The sequence below is a fragment of the Terrapene carolina genome, unplaced genomic scaffold (genome assembly GCF_002925995.2).
Source record: "Terrapene carolina triunguis isolate 2854851 unplaced genomic scaffold, T_m_triunguis-2.0 Scaffold112, whole genome shotgun sequence".
NCBI classification, from domain to species: Eukaryota; Metazoa; Chordata; order Testudines; family Emydidae; genus Terrapene; species Terrapene triunguis.
Window position 1 is genome coordinate 6,311,447 of NW_020664463.1, and position 18,079 is coordinate 6,329,525.

Here is an 18,079-nt window from a genome sequence, read left to right on the forward strand (position 1 = left end):
TTTTTTTTTTTTTTTTTTTTTTGAAGTGCAGCCCTCTGATCAGTGCGTACTTTTTTTTCCATTTCCCTAAATACATCATGAAAAAGGATGAGGTTTCCGCCTTAATTGCTTGTGCCTTTTATTCACATTCCTCTCTCAGCCAGAATTGTGAAAAGAGTGTTAGTAAAAGGCTTCACAATAGAGCTTTTCATTAGGCCTCAGCAAAGCACACAAAAGAAGGCTTTTGGAAAGAGTGAATGCAGGAGTTTAATTTGCAGGTGGAGAGTAGATAAAAGGTGCTGACGCCTCTATTATTCTCTTACTTAGGTGACCCTTACCCTGTTCAGCTGATCCCAACTACCATGGCAGCTGCTGCGGCAGCAACACCAGGCTTAGGCCCACTCCAACTGCAGGTAAGTCTGGAAACAATGCAGCAGAGGCAAAGGTTAAGTAATTATGGAAAACAGTTTTCTTTTCCATTAGAACACAACAAAACTAACCATGTTTTCGGCACACTCTTTTCATTTAAAATGTACATTGAAGCTTAAAATAAATGTAAACCATCTTGGGGTTTTTTGTTGTTGTTGTTGTTTTAAACCTGTGGGGAAGATTTGTTTCACACCAATATTCATTTTGATTTTTAGATTTGAACGTTCACTCTTAACAGGCAAAACCATTTGTTTTCCTTTTTTGTTACAACATTCTCACGCAAGTCATAAAGATTGGTTACGTGTAAACCAGCAAAAAGAAACACACTGTTAGACAGAAGAGCCCCATCCTGACAAGCACTTCAAACTGCTTCAAAGTCACTTACTGTGATTATGTCTTTTTAGACTGTAAGCTCTTCAGGGCGTTGACTCTGCCCTCCTACATAGTGTTAAGGTACCCCGCATATTTTAGGTGCTGCTAGGAGACAGGTAATTAATAATTATACTAATTTAACACACTATGCAATTATAAAATTATATTACAAACACACTACAGAATCTTGTTTGAGCCATGCTTAAGAGTTAGTCTGGAACCCAGATTTGTTTAGAGATGTGCCTGATTCAAAACCCTGGATACAAATAATACTAAATTTGAGGGTGTTTGAAATCTGACCATGGTTCAGAATCAGAATTTTCCACATTTTCTTGTCTGTTCCAAATCAAACCCACCAGATCTAAACCCACTGTATATTAGGAAGTTTGATATCCAGATCCACAGTTTGAACTTTATGTTCTGACATATGTGGTTGTTTCACATAAATGGGATCCAAATCCAAACTAACTTTAGTTTTGCAAAAACTTGACTGACATTTTTTTGTAAAACCAAAATCACCACTGAGGCTTTATCTCTCCATTTACTATCTTTGGGCAAACCACATGGGATGCACAGCATTTATATCTGCTTGGAAATGCTCAACCATTATAAACTACAGGTGTGAAACCGCAATCTCGAACTAAATTAGATTAGAACTAGGGCAAACTGGACTTCATACAATTAGTTTGGACAGCACAAGAGAGGATGAGGGACAATTTTGATAGGCTTTCCTACAAAGTTAGTCAGCTGAGTTTCACAGAAATGGCTGCCCTTCTGTAAGCTGACACATTCCATGCACCACCATGAGCCTTTGTATGAAAAGGTACACGGTATGCTAATTTCTGATTCTGTGAGCTACGAATACCAAGGGCTGTTTAGGAGTCATCGGGACCATAAAAATAATGCAAAATATGTATGTCATCCTCCAGGAATGTCTTCTGGGAAATAACTTTAGCTCTGATAAAGTGCCTGTAATACTCACATCTCTCTCTCTCACACACAAACACACACAAAAAGAGGTGGGAGGAAGAGAGGAAAGGAAGGGAAAAATGGAGCTAGGTAAGGAATGAGAATATACATGAATGTAAGAATGGCCATACTGGGTCAGATCAATGGTCCATCTAGCCCAGTGTTCTCTCTTCCGATAATGACTAGTGCCAGATGCTTCGAAGAGAGTGAATAGAACAGGGCACTTTATCGAGTGATCCATTCCCCTGTCTTTCAGTTTCAGCTTCTAGAAGTCAGAGATTTAGGGATACCCAGAACAAGGGCTTGTGTCCCTAGCCATTGATGGACCTGTCCTCCATGTACTAATCTAATTCTTTTTGAACCCAGTTCAAAAGCATCCCCTGGCAATGAGTTCCACAGGTTGACAGTGGGATGTATGACAAAGTATTTTCTTATGTTTGTTTTAAACCTGCTGCCTATTAATTTCATTGGGTGACCCTTGGGTCTTATGTTATGTGAAGGGATAAATAACACTTCCTTATTCAATTTCTCCACACCAGTCATGATTTTATAGACGTCTATCATATCCCCCCTTAGTTGTCTCTTTTCCAAGGTGCAAAATCCCAGTCTTTTTAATCTCTCCTCATATAGAAGCTGTTCCATATCTTTAATCATTTATGTTGCCCTTCTCTGTACTTTTTCCAATTCAAATATACCTTTTTAGAGATGGGGTGACCAGAACGGCGCACAGTATTCAAGATTTGGGTGTACCATAGATTTATATAGTGGCATTATGATATTTTCTGTTTTATCAATTCCTTACCTTATGGTTCCTAACATTGTGTTAGCTTTTTTGACTGACACTGCTCATTGAGCAGATGCTTTCAGAGAACTATCCGTGATGACTCCAAGAGCTCTTTCTTGAATGGTAACAGCTAATTTATATCCCTTCATGTTATATGTGTAGTAGGGATTACGTTTTCCAATGTGCATTACTTTGCATGTGAGGAAGCAGAAGTTTGTATATCTACAGCTCTTTAGTTAGCAGTGATTTAGAATTGCTCTGAAATAAAAAGTCAGTGATAAAGGGGGTTGGAAGAGTCTGACTATTTCATTTCAGGACCGGGATTGGACAGTAACTCAGTAAGCACTAAGTTGAAGTATTCTGATTAGAATAACGATGTTGAAGTTGAAGTATTCTGATTAGAATAACGATGACCATTCCATCATAGAAAATGTGATTTTGTTTGGATACTAATGGTTTAATTAAAATTTTCTGATGATTTTAGGGGATGAAGGATTGTAAAGCACCAAAAGCCTCTTGTCCCTATGCCAGTGAGCATGAAATAAAAGGACAGTACTGAGCAGGCTCCCCTACTGGTTGGCTTGCTCACCTGTGATTTGGGCTGGGAGTGGAGCAGAGTTTGGGAGTCCATCAGTGGGAAGAAGCTGGATCAAGATTGGGCTTTTCAGAAAAGCCTATGGGTACACTAGGCCCTGGTCTACACGGGGGGAGGGGAGGATCCATCTAAGTTACACAGCTTCAGCTATGTGAATAACGTAGCTGAAGTCGATGTACTTAGATCTACCTACCGCGGTGTCTTCACTACGTGGAGTCGATTGCTGATGCTCCCCCGTTGACTCCGCCTGCGCCTCTCACCGAGCAGGAGTACAGGAGTCGACGGGAGAGCGCTTGGGGATCGACACGATAAATTGATCCCCACTGGATCGATCGCTGCCCGCCGATCCGGCCGGTAGTGAAGACATACCCTAGGAAACTATTTTTGAGAAATATCCCCGTATTCTAAACCTGATTCATTTCCATGAGTCAGCTATATAGGGAGCCCTAGTGTAGATGGACCACTGACTTCTGCTACCATTTTAAGCACTGTGTAAATTAGACCTATTTTGAGAAGTATTTTATAATACAGTGTTTAGAATGTACTCCCAAAGTTGCTAATGCCAGTGGAGCTGAGCCAGCATTAGCAAGAATGGGAAATATTTGAAAGCTTATCTTGACCTTATTTGGTGGGAATCCGTGGCACAGTGTAGATAATGGAATTAAAAAGCATTTTGTCCTCCAGGAAACAGTTCAAATCCTATTTAAGTCAGTAATGGTTGTCTCCTCAGTGTCCTGTGTGAAATGAACTACTGGTCTCAGATCACTTTCAAATGGCATACGAGAGTGTACAGTGGGTACAGTCTGTGGGCCCATTGGGCGAAGGGGGTCATCTCACTTCAGAAATTCATCTGCATAATATGTACCCATGGTATCTCTCTGACCCCCTGTCTGCCAACCCCGAGGGGTCAGAATGGCACATTATAACCTCCCTTTCTCCCCCCTCTGTATTTTCCCTGCATTTCTTCTTATGGTGCTCTTCCAGGCTTTATGTGCTAAGACTAGTCAAGTGGTGTTCTAGGGAGATCAAAGAAAGAGATGCAATCTCAAGGCAAGGAACAGGAAGAGAGTTTGTCACTCTCAAGTGCACTCTGGCTTTTTCTTCTCCAGTGCAAGGAGTTTTGTTTTGTTTTTTTAACAGTGGGATAACAAACATGTGATAGCTATTTCACTGTAAAATCCTAATTGGAGACAAAGTACTAGCAGTGTTTAGCACAGGGTAGCTAGTTGAGCTCAGCATTCTACCTCCCACTCCTGATTCACCTGGCCTTGTTTATCTCACAGCAAAACTGAAGAGTCTTGTCTCCACTATATTCTTACAGTGGGATAGCTAAAGTATTAATTACCCCAAGGCAAAACACACTTTTTTGATCAGTGATGACATAGCCCCCTGCTAACTCCAGCCTGAGAGGGTAAATAATTTGAAGCCCTACCTTTCCCTCTTCTCCCCAAGTCCCAATGTGGGACCCAGATACCATAACTGACACAGTTAGGACAAATTGGTTGCCGTTGGTGGCAATTTCAGCAGAGAGGCTTGTGCTGAATAAGCATGGAGACTGGACTACCCTCACATTCATAGAGGTGGTTCCTCCAGGTCAGGTTAGATTGATAGGTTCATGTTGGAGAAGCTGGAATTAACCCTATCTGTGCTTGAACCTGGATTTGAGGGTAAAGGTATTTAGGCACCTAACTCCCAATGATTTCACCCACTATTCTAGACATGCTTTAAAGGAAAATGTGTTCTCTGGTGGACATTTCGTAGGGGAAGTGAAAGATGATGGGTTGACAGTTTCTTTGGCCCAGATCCCCAGAAGTATGTAAGCACCTACTCCCATTAGGAGGTATGGCCCAAATCCTTGAAATTAATTGGAGTTAGGTGCCAAAATAACTTAGAAGATCTGGGCTAAAGAGACTCCAGTCTTCAGGACTGTCAACCTAGCATGTTTCAGTCCCACTAACTTCACTTTATAAAAAGTAGTTGTCAGCTTCACACTGTTACTGATATGATGCATCAAAGGGATTCAGCCCCAAACTGTGTAAAATGTTCCATCAGGAAGCATAGGTTCTGTTAAAGCATGTCTAGGGGAGTGGGTGAGTTTTCCCCTATTGAGGACTTGGGTTAAAAACATATGGTCCCTAAAGTACTTTTGTCAAAGAGTAGTTTAGAGGAGAAGAGGGTTTGCATTCCTAGAAGATGATGGTGAGTGGTGGTTCTATTTCAGATAAGCAGGAATGAGACTTCAGGACATCTGGGGCTTTGGATTATTCCCTTCAGCAATATTTGATTTAATAAAGCTGGTGAGTTCAAAGACCTTCTATAGTGGTTAGCTCATTTGAAGATGGCCTTTTCACAGATGGACCAGTAATTTGGGGATTTAGGTTCCCCTACTTTAGAGATGGGCATTCAAACCTGTAAGAATACGTATCATGTTACAGTCATGTCATGGGACTATGGGTATGCCTATACTTTGAGCTGGAGGTGTAATTTCCAGCTCTGGGAGACATACCCACGCTAGCTCTGATCAAGCTAGCGTGCTAAAAATAGAGTATAGCTGTGGTGGCATGAGTGGTGGGAGGGGTTAGCCACACCAAGTCCGACCCTTCCTGAGAGGCTAGGTACATACTTGGTGAGTGATTAATACCAGTTTTAAGTACCTGGGTTTGCCTAGTATGAACTAGATGTTTCTAGACAGCCTGAGCCACTTGAGTCTGAGATGAGTTCTCTTGCTCTCTCTTCTGACAAACCTGACTCCTGAGTTCATGACAAAACCCATGTCTTACTATCAGGGTGTCTAAAGACTGTGAGGAGATTCTGTATTATTGAGAATTTGAATAGTTCAGATTTCCCAGCTAGGTTGTCTGATAATCAAATAGTCATAGAATCAAAGAAATATAGGGCTGGAAGGGACTTCAAGAGGTCATTAAGCCCAGCCCCCTATGCTGAGGCAGGACCAAGTAAAACTAGATCAACCCTGACAGGTATTTGTCTAACCTATTCTTAAACCTCCAGTGACGGGGATTCCACAACCTCCCTTGTAAGCTTATTCCAAAGTTTAACTACCTTTATAGTCAGAAAGTTTTTCATAATAACTAACCTAAATCTCCCTTGCTGCAGATTAAGCCCATTAGTTCTTGTGCTGCCTTCAGTGGACATGGAGAACAATTGATCACAGTCCTCTTTGCAACAGCCCTAAACATATTAGAAGACCATTTTTTCAGGTACCCCTTCAGTCTTCTTTTCTGAAGACTAAACAGACCTAGTTTTTTAAACCTAATAATGACAATGATTCATTGGCTGTAATACAAACACAATATATTCATATAGCTGTATTGAAAGATGATGATGAATGCATAATGAAAGCTGCTCATGTATTGAGCATTTTGCATCTGTTCAAAACAACTTGACAGTATGATGTAATATACACTCCCCACAAACATCTGCTCTTGAGAAAAACATACTCAAAAGCTTCATGCACCAACATTCAGACGTTGTTTCCTCATCATCCTAGCATGGAACAGGACATTGCGCTTTCTTGGAGGTGGTGTGCAACTGTGTGACCAACCCTGTTATTACACAGATAAGAGGAAGCTTATGTTAAAAAATACACAGATATGAAAGTAGTTTGGCTGGTTTTCTCAACCCCAAAGGCTGAAACCTGCTCACTTTGCTTACTTGAGTAATCCCACTGAAATCAACTGGACTACTCATGTGAGTACAATCAACAGGGCTTGACCCTACCTGTGTTTGAAAAAATTATTCTGCCAAGTCTTTATTCCTCCACTTTGCCCCTTTAGTAATCAGGCCCAGTTTCCATTCTTAGCACACCCTCTTCTTCAAATGGTATTGGAAGATGCTTACTGAGGCCTGAATTTCAAAAGAACTCAGCATCTGTAGTCTGGACTAGATTTTCAGAAGAGCTCAGTTTTCATTTAGGCACCAAAATAAGTGACCAGATTTTAGAAGAGTTGAGCATATTGAGTCTTGAACACTTCTGAAAATCTGGTTTTTATTTAAGTGCCTAAATTGGTACTGAGATCTGTTTGGGTTTTCCTTTTGAAAATAGGGCCCAAGGTATCTAAATCTCATACAAGTGCCGCTTAGCTGGATGTTTGTTGTACTTCCAGGAACAGACAAAGGATTAAAAACCTATCTATCCTGTGTGTCTTCATAATGATGGTAATCAAAAGATAGACTGTTCCAACTTCCAATGTTTTATTATATAAATACGTAATGCACATGAAATCCAAATAAATGGCAAGGACTGCCCATCCATGTTGGAGAACACATTTTTCATCTGTCCTTCTTAACTCACCTCATTTTAGCATTCACAACATCACATAAATGAGAGAAATGGTGAAAACCTATTATTATCGGTTATTTACTCCATCTCTCTCACATTCTCCAATTGCCAATATGGAATGTATCTCTCACATATAGTTTTTGTCCAGTTTAGTTTGAAATATCTCAGGTGATGGGACTTCCACCATTACCCTTGGGAGACTGCTCCATGGTTTCATATATCTCACTGTCAGGAATTTTTCATAATTTCAAAGGTTTTTTCTTTTCCTAGCTTCTTCCCTTTACCTGTAGTTACATCCCCTTTTGTGATCACCCTAAAAATTACCTTCCTGTCTGATAACAATCACCTACAAGCCAGCAAGAAGCCCATGAGAAACTGTCTAACCATTGTAATTGACTCATCTGAACACAAATAGAGTCAAACTCTAGTATTAAGAGCACATGTAACAGGGTTACAAATGCCTTTGTATTCCTGCCCAGCAGAAATTAATCAATCCATGTGGCCTATTATTGTTCCTGCAGAATATAGCTAAGAGGTGGCAGTACTTTATCCAGTGGCAGATTTAGAGTTAGCGGGGCCCTGTGCACAGCTTCATTTTTGGGCCCCCCCCCACTCAGGACCCAGCCAAGAAAAAGAACATTCTCTCTTATCTCCCCCATCCTTGTTTTTCAGTCTTTTTTTCTTCATCCTCCTCCTATATTATAAGTAATAGAAAGTAAATGAAAATAAAGTGAGGTACCTTGACTGTTTTTGTAGTCTAACTTTTTTTCCACAGACCACTTGAAAATTGCTAAGGGTCTTGGCAGACCACTTAATGATCTTTCTAAATATTGTTTGTACCATTAGCTAACTATTGTAAAGTGCTTTGGATAAGAGCACTTTATTAAAAAAACCATAAAAAAACATTGGGGTGCAGGGTCTGGCCAGGAGTTAGGATGTGGGAGGGGGCTCTGGGTTGGGGTGTGGGGTCTGGGAGAGAGTTAGGGTGCAGGAGAGGGCTGGGGGTTGGGGTGCAGGGTCTGACCAGGAGTTAGGGCGTGGAAGGGGGCTCAGGACTGGGGCAGAGGGTGGGGTGTGGAGCGCTTACCTGGGGCAGCTTCCGTTTGGTGAGAGGAGTGCACGTGGGGATGGGGGGGGTGCAGGGGCTCCTGTTTGCTCAGGGCGGGAGTGGGGATGGGAGGTGCAGGAGTTAGGGCAGGGGGTGTGGGTGGGGCTGTGGGGGGTGCAGGAGTGAGGGCAGGGTTTGGGGGGGTGCAGGGAGCAGTGCGGTGTGTGTGTGTGGGGGGGGGGACTGGGGCAGTCCCAGTCGCCGCCGCTGGGTTACCTTACCTGGCTGGCTGTTGGACGCATCCCTGCCCCGCCGCCGCTCCTGTTCGCTGCCAAAAGGAGCTGTGGCGACAGCAGCACATGAGAGCTGAGACCCGCTGGCCTGCGGCTCCCTTCCCCTGGCCTTTTTCCAGGGGCCGCCAGCAGCACCGCACGCCAGGGACTGCATCTGCGCTGCCCAGCATCCAGAGGAGCAGGGCAGCAGGACCGGTGCGGGCAGACGCCCCACCAGGGCAGTGTGCCCGCCTCCCCAGAGCGTGCCCCCAGCCGGCCCCTCGCCTGCCTGCCTCACCTGGCTGCCAGCACCAGCCAGCAGCAGGAGTCCGGCTCAGAAGCTGGGAAAACGCACTACACGCTGAGCCTCCAGCACGGCTCTTAAACAGCTCCCTCCCTGCTCTCCCCCACAGCTTCTACCCACGCAGTGGTCCCCACTGCAGGGGGTGCTGGGCTGCCCACCCTGGGGCCCCCTGTAGTTGGGGGGGTCCCGTGCCAGGGCACTGTGTGTTTCATTATAAATCCGCCTCTGACTTTATCCATTATTCATTTGCTCTACAATCTATATCCATTACCTCCTTGGGATATTAATGTCCTCAACACTTTGCCTACATGAAGATTAGCCATTTCTTAGCATTACAGGGTCACTCTTTATATTCGGTGGACAGTGTTTAGCTTCAAATACCATTTAAGCTTTGTCTTTTCAGTGGTTAGTGCCAACAGTTTCTTCAGCATTTGCTTTTTTGCTTTACCTGGCCTCACTAATAGGACTATGAATTAATTTATGGGGGAGTGAATCATTAATGCCCAGTTTAATTACAATATTATAAAAATGGTGTGGTCAATTTAAGCATAAAAAGCAAAATTAGCTTTTCATCATGAGCACGTACAGCTGGAAAAAAAAAAAAAGCTAAGTACATCTACTGCAGTATTTCTCCTTAGCATAACCAAAAGATGGCAGCCATCCATCCACCCATTAGTTGACTATATTAATTTATATAAAAGATATATGTTTTTGACGGCTATCACAAATAATGATAATAATTAGAGTAATAATACATATTAATATGTATACATTTTTATTGGCTGTCCCATCAAAAAGGTTTTAAAGATATATTAGTGTAGATTCTATACTTCCCAATCTTGCCCTTCATTTATTTCTGATTTTATAAGTAAGTGTTTTGGCCACAAGATACTCATCACCTCTTCTACATTAAATGTCCATTTTAAAGGAGATTAGTAGAGATCAAGGCCCAGTCCTTCAGCTGGAGTGCATGAGTGTAACTCCATTGATGTGACTGGAGTTACACCCTTTTAAACCAAATGAGGATCTGGCCCCATGAGTGGCAGAAATGTCCCTAGAGGATCTGGCCCCATGAGTGGCAGAAATGTCCCTAGAATTTGCTACATGTGGATATTTATTTTTAATAATAAACTATTAGCAGCAATTTAAAAATAATCCATTAAAACACATAAACAAGGTTTCAATAAATTCATGCATAGGATTATCTGACAGGGTTGCCTGCAATAATAGGGGACTGTAGTTAGTGACCCATGAGGCCCTATGTCCCTATGGGACATGTAATCAGTTGCCCACTGCAGTTTTTATCAAGCCATATGTTTCTGAAAAAAAAATCTCCAAATTATCTTAATACTAATACTAATAAATCTTGTTCATGGTGGATAAACGTACTTTGTAGTTGGTGTCTAAGTAGCCCATGCTTACCTTTGATATCAAGTTATACAATTTTACAGGTAAACCCAATATATTTTTCAAAGCAGACATGAATGAACCACTCCACCATGTTACTTTATCAGCATCCTCCCATTCTTGAAAGACGTTGATAATTTTGACAGTACATAGGTAAATGCTTTGTATTTCCCAGAGCACCATGTGTGTCTGAACATGTCTCTGGTGAACAGCTATACACACAGGTAGTAAATACACAGTGTAAGGAATATTTTGTGGAATGTCAGGTTTTCACTTTTTTTTTTCCCCAGGGGAAAACATTAGCTATGACAGCATATTCATTTTATCTAGATTAAAGTCCTTTCTGCATAACTTTCAGATTCCATCCATATCTATACAGAGTGAAAAACGACCAACCTATCTTCATTTCAGTTGTAACCTGGGCCTGCTGTTTGCTAGCAGACCTCTGTCTGCATGAGTGAGTTTTCTTGTAGGTTAAAGAGCCTGAATTCCCTCTTCCCCCTCCCTCCGACCCTGAGCCTGCAGGGCAGACAGACAGAAGCACACATATGATTAATACAGCACAGCTGCAGTAGTGACTCATTTGCATATGTATTAATAGAGGAAAAAACAACAATTCAATTACATACAGAGACATTCTGCATACTAAAGAACATATGCAAATAGGCCTGAAAAAGTGCAGCCAGCATTTTTTCTGACTTTTCCAAGTCCATATGGGCTAGGGTCAGAGCCCAGCAGTTTTCAAGAAATCCCCTTTAGGAAGAACTTGTTAAGAGATGGTTACATGACTATTATCACCCCTAGGGTTCCCAGAAGGTGTTTGACATTTGGACAATGGAAATAGCACAACCAATGTCTTTTTCATGCTATTTTCATATTTGCCAGCCTTCAGCTTCATCATGTGGTCTCATTACCTACTAGCAGAAGCCTCAGTATACACGAGCCCATTCTGTCTCTTATCTTGCACATTCACATATCCTTTATTTTCTTTTTCTTCCCCTCTCTCTGTTTCGTCTGACATCTCCCTTTGCTTTTTTTCCCCCTTTCTTCCCTTTCCCTCCTCTGCTTTGGTCTGTCTCTTTTTTTTTCTCCTTGACACTCACAAGCTAAAAAAAGTGAACTTAAACATTTCTGCAACTTTACATCTACTGACCTTAAACATCCTGTAATAGGATAGTTCAGACCATAAGTAATTTGATTGCCATCTGGTGTAACTAGTACACAAGCCTGTTTGTAGCAGTAGGAGAATTATGTTCTCTAAGACCAAATGGAAGTCACTGGGAGATGTAAGTGTCCAGCATCTTTGAAAATCTGGCCCTACGTGTCCCAACATGGGAACTCAACATTTATGAACACTTTTAAAACACTGGCTTTAAGTAATGACTCAGTAGCAGCTTGTTTCAATTAATACACACACAGTCACACACTCACATGTATACACACTATACACACACACACACATACACACTTTAAAATTGTAGGTCTGTATATACAGTGCATATGTTTAAGGCACATCATAGAACATGACCCTATCTAACATAGTCCTTTGTGGACTGACAAATGAAATGAGTTGTATTATAACTTTAAAGAGATACTACTTCCGTTAAAACGTACTGATAGCCTATGATGGTAGGAAAATCCCTGGCATGGTTTGGATGGCACTTCCTATCTTCCAACCAATTTATATCACCTGCCAGTTGTTTGGAACTTCTCTATGTGATGAGCAGGGGAAAATAGGTCATGCAAGCAGGAGTGTGTAACTGCCTGGGAAGCATACTTGAGAGGTCAGGTCATCCTTAATTTCTTTTCTCTTGTAAAAATGTTACACTTTTTCTTTTTGGGGTTAGTCTGACAGACTGAAGCAGATTACTCATTGATTATTTATAAGGCATTAATTTTAGATGAATATTGCTCAAGTGGCTGACATCATAAGTAGTTCTAGCAGCCAGCAGAAGACTCTGTTTGCAGATTGGAATGTGACAGTCTTCACTTATGTGATGTCCTGTCTAGGAGACTGTCAGCAGCAAATTGAACTGAGAGGAGAAGGCTTCTATATTGAATGAAACTTTTGTTGTTGTTTTGCGCGGTATAACATAAAGACACATCACTGGAATTTCTATAATTAGGAATGATTATAGTGTTATATGATCAACCACGCCCAATGTGGAACCCTGTTTTTAATACCACAAACACGAAAGGCTCCAGATTTTCAGAACAGTCCAACAGAATCTTACATCAGTAAATTTCTTCCAGGCATTTTCCATCATTGCATCAGCAGTTTTGTCATTACTAGAAACAGAGAGACTTCCTTCCACACATCTAAATTGGCCATCAGTTGTAGCATCCCTTTGGGAGCTCTCCAACACCATCTGTACCTTGATAGCAGAAGAGGTCAGAAAACCACATTTGTGGAGCTTGAAGAACTTAATGGTAGTATATTCCTTGATGCAAAAACCAGAGAAATGGCCTGAGAATTGCCTTGCAGATCTACAGAGTAGTTCTCATGGAGTAAAGGGAAAACAGGTGTCCTTAAGTGTAGGACATCAGATGAAGGTGAATGAAACAACCAATTTGCATATTGGCAACAGTGCCAAACTTCTGAATTGTTTTGGATTTGCTTTAGCTGGTTTCTTGCACTCTCCTTGAATTAATTCTTTCCTTAAAAATCTGCATAAAAGAATCTGGACACACAAACAAAAAAGTATTTGCCCTTTACATATTTTGGACAGTGGGTTTCGGAGTTAGTTAGCTTACACCACTGGTTTTCCTAGTATGTTGTTTGTTCTTCACAGAGATGCTGCTGCTGCTGCAAAGAAGGTTATATAAGCATGCAAAGAAGATTATGTAATCATGAGCAAACTGTTGGTGAGGATGAAGGCATGGGGGAGAAATATGAAACCATACTGAGTGGAGTTTGGCTAGTTGGGAGTGGGGGATTCGTTGTGAAGCTAGAAGCTGGAGGTGTATAGGCTTCCCACAAAACATGAAAGTTTGAGTCAGACTAGGGCATTTTGGGGGATATCCATCAGATTCATTTTCTTCACACTGAGCATTGTCAATAGTGTATATTTACGATGCATCCCCAAAACCACATGAGAAAATAAACAGGAAAACTGAAAGTCGCTGACAGGTACACTGTTCAAGGCTTGTCTGTCAAATTAAGAAAAGCTGACCCACCTTAGGTCCACAAATTTAGTCAGAACATTTTATGCATCCCAAAGATTATGATAGAAAAAATTTCTCATCTGAAGTCTTGCTATATCTGTGATGCCCAGATAATAATATATATCATTTACAGTATTGTATAATATATTCAATAAATATTTATAATGACATCTATCTAGAAAGAAGCTGTATTACTTCCTCTTACTGCTCTCTCACTGCAATTCTTTTGTCTCTGAAGTTTTAGATCACTTTAAATCTATAAGGAAATATGGGTACAAATGTATAATCAAGGAGATAAGCCAGTGATATAGAGTGCATCCAACAATAAGAATAGCAAAGGCCAATAAAGTTCTTCAACTCCTAATCTCATCCTGTATTAGTCTTTACTGTATCTAGTTTCCTTCCAGCCTAACAGTTTCCAGTCAGAATATTTTAACATCAGCTAGAGACCGAGGCTGACATTAAGCACAGTTTGATTTTGCTTGTAGAATATGCTCCATGCACAAATCTAATTCTAAAGAAATTAGGTATTTCACAGTTTCAGTCACAGAAGCCAGCGTGATAGCTTCAGATTGTTTTCTTTTTAAATTCTGCACTTAAATTTTATGCAAATGGAAGATACAAAAATACTTGGAGAAGTAACTTTCAGTATGTTAAACTTACTCAGCAAATTGTGCTATATAGTAGTATCTGAGATAAACGTGTGGTACTACTAACTTCTTATACTGCAATACCTTGGCACAGTGGCCTCGGTCCTGCAAGTTGCTAGTGCCTTTTAGAAAGTGCTTCATGTCCTCATCACCTGTTGAAGTCACTGGAATTTGACGGTGCTCAACGTTTTGTGGTCTCAGTCTCATCGAGAGAAGCAAACTTTTAGCTCTCGGTGCCTTTTGACTATCTTTTAAGTCAGACCAGTAACCTTTTTATATGGGCTTCCTGTTACTATGTTTGAGCTCCAAACTTACATCTGAAACCTACAGATGAATTCCTAAGCATCCCTTCCACTTTGGGGGATATTACTTTTTTTGTCTCTTCTGGTTCGTTTCCTTTATAGACAGTCCACAATGAATATACGTGATCAAAATTTCTCAACACAATAACCACATGATCCCAGACACATCGCATATAACTTGCTTGGCGCAACATGCACCAGAAAATTTGAAGGGTCATCTCAGAGTCATGCAAGCTCTTGTGTCACAGAGAATGAGGCTGTCAGCAAGTTGCCACTCAAGTGGTCCTTCTCTTTTGAGCAAGATTTTTTTTACAACAAATTTAAGATTAAAAAAAAAATTAAAAATAGAAAAAATGAAAAACACTTGAAAAAAAGTCTCTGGAATATTTCGAAGTTAATCCCAGAAAACCTTTAAAGCTTTTAGCCTATCATGCCAATTATTACATCTGCTCATAATCTTCAGGTTATTCAAGCAATAGGAAAGCAATGTTACACTCTTCCATATGAATGGAAGTGGGCATTATAAAAAGAAGTAACTGTGTGTATCTTCATCTTTAGAGTCTTGTCTGTTTTACATGATTATACTCTTTATTTAAGAAGTGTGCTACAAAAGGCCACTGTTGATATTAGGAGCTATACTAGGGTTTAGTAGCCACAGCAATGGTAGTATACTGCACTAGTAGCTGCTTACAGAGGCAATCTGTTTGTGGAATACTAAGGTAGTCAAAATGTCTTTAGGGACTCGAGAGAGTCTGCTGTGGAAGTACAGCAACTGCTTCCCCCAACCAGGCCTAGGACCACTACTAGGTGTGTAAGGGATCAGGCCATGGCTAGGCCCCCTGTGGGATTTGGTGGTGCTAAATCTTCCCTTCATGTTGCACTCAAGGAGCTCGAAAAATGAGATTCTCTGTGCCTCTCAACAGGTGCCTCTGTAGGGGAGACAGGGCCATCTCTTCTCCTAGCACACCTGCTCAGGCAGACTAACATCTGGCACTATGAATTTAAAGCATGCACTCTTCAAGTTTTACTGTTATCTGCAGTTGATAGAAACTTTCTTTTCTTTGCTTTGCTTAAAAACACCCCATACAAATTATGACACAGTATTCTATAATAATGCACCAAAACACTACAGCTTGTCATAGGGTTGTTGTTAAAGTAATTTGGGCCATTGCCGTAGAACAGAGGATTATATTTATTTTTAAAAGGAGCCCAAGTGATCTAGCTAAATTTGGCAAAAGAGCATGGCTGATGTCATAGCTCATCTCTGATGGTGATTTAACGTCTAAACTCTGAACCCCTGATAACTAGGGAGTTCATAATGAAAATGCTGATAAGCACTTAAATATTGTGTTGTTGCTCTTCAATGGTGGGTTAAGTGATCCCTATATATCCCTTTCTTTCCCAGAGGGGGTTGAAATGTTTAATTGATAATATTTGCAAAGTGCCTTAGAATCCTTGTGATAGATGTGCAAAGCATCCAGTAAACCAAGTGTGTATATACACATATGTATTATGTATGGCTGAGATTTTCAAAGCAGCCTGAAGAGATTTGGGTGCCCAGCACCCATTAATTTCTAATGGGGAATTTGGTGTCAAATCCCTTAAGGTATCTTTGAAAATGAATATATTTATGTATTTTTTAATCCTTTCTCCCCTCCCCAGTTCTTTTCCTTTTCTCTCAGTACCCAAAAGACCATATGCCCTGTGGAGAGGGAACAATTACTCCAAATATCAGAAAGCTTGATTCGAAGATGTTGAGCATCCTATGACTCAGCTCTTATTTACTTCATTGGAAGTTGTGAGTGATCAGTACCACTCAGGATCAAGGCAGAAGCTGGCCATACTTGAATTTGAACAGAAGTTCATGGTTTCAGTGTATGCGGTTTTCTTTGACTCACCATTGACAAAGGAAAGAATAAAAATTCATTTTCTAGGATGCTGCATTCCCTCCCTGTCTTGGCATTCGAAGATTTGTTACTGCTCAGGCACTGGGATCCGGGGGTACTGAGTTGAACACCCCCCTCCCCCTCAAATGAGTTGCTTTGGATGCTCAGGTTTTTAACACCCTGTCTGGGCATTGGTAAGTGAATTTGCCCTGCATGTGAGAGAAGATGTCAAATTGGAAATAGAAATGCTGGAAAAGAGAGTATTTCAAAACCAAAGCAGATTGAGACCCCAATTTCAGAAAGCATTTAGGCAGATGCGTAACTTTATGCAACTATCTAAGTCCCATTGGCTTCAAGTTAGTGCTGTCCTGAGTAGGGACACATTCCTAAATCAGGGCCTGTTTTGGTACTGCATCACTGTCTGCTTGCAAACCGAAGGGCATCTCAATGTGGTGGTTTGTGTTACAGGTCTGATTTCAGTGGAACATGCTGTTGTTCATGATCAAATGAAAGGAGGGATGTAGACAAATAAAACAAAAGAGAAATGTTGGATTTTTTTAAAAAGCAAATTTGCCACCTTACTCATGGAGTACGAACTGAATAGACTTCTAACCCTTAAAATACCCCCCCCCCTTTCCCTTTTTATTGCCTGGAATCTTAACAGCTTTATCATTTGCAGTCATAAAATGAAAATATACACCAAACCCTCAAAGGGCAAGTATGAAATTAAATTATATTTGGGCAGCTGTAACCTTTTAAAACGATCAGATTCCAGTTAATGTATTTCTTCCTGTTCCGAGTGCTGCCATGGTGTTTGATGGTGGGAAGCAGTCCAAAGGGCATTGGGAGATAATAAATTCACTGGAAATTTCACCCTGAGGCGAGCCTCGATACACCAAGGCTTCTATTTAGCAGGACTGACCTAAAAATCTTGTCACATCCAAAGGTCACTTAGGTTGGGGTTGGTGTGTCCCATCTATCTTTCCCTGGTGCAAAGAATGACAGCTGAGCTCATAAACAGTCATCAGAATATGGAAGAGAAGCAGGCAGGGGAAGTGCAAAGGATAGTACAACTGGCAACTTCTTAGATTTCCTGCAAGCCAATCAGAATCTGTGTTTGGGGTTGCTTGCTTCTGCTGTAGGGCAATGCATTTAAAGTCTAGTGGGCTAAGCAGCGTGACTATTTTTATTTCTCTCTCGTATTTGTTTGCAAAGGCTGTGTAGTCCTTTTAATACATCTTTTGCTACAGCTAAACACTTCAAACTCTTTTTTTCTGTCAGTGTTGTTAATAAGAACACTTTGCAGTTTATGTAATGCTTTTCATCTGAGGACGGTCAAACATTTTACAGAGAAATCACTGCCAACAGCTCACCAACCAGAAGCAACCCTATAATAACTTACCAGTGTGTTTGATGGAACAGCAGGAAGAAACAGATTTCAAGTTCAAATTATAGTGGGGTAATTATAAACCACAGAGAAAGTTAAAACATTTTAAACATGATGAGAGAGACCCTGCCAGTGTTCTTTCAGGATCTTACCCAAAGCTTACTGAAGTCAATGAGAGTCTGTCATATAGGCAAAAAGACCCATTGGTTTCTATGTGGGTTTTGCTTAAT

General features: G+C 40.9%; 1 protein-coding gene across 2 annotated transcripts in view; it reads left to right on the plus strand.

Annotated features, from left to right (window-relative positions):
* The window catches only part of SOX5 (SRY-box transcription factor 5), a 267,225-nt gene that overhangs the window by 162,208 nt on the left and 86,938 nt on the right, over positions 1 to 18,079 (plus strand). For both annotated transcript variants that reach the window (XM_029911672.1, XM_024203263.3), the window contains exon 6: positions 307 to 392. In XM_029911672.1, the coding sequence (XP_029767532.1) occupies positions 307 to 392 (86 nt within the window). The remainder of the gene's footprint in view (positions 1 to 306; positions 393 to 18,079) is intronic.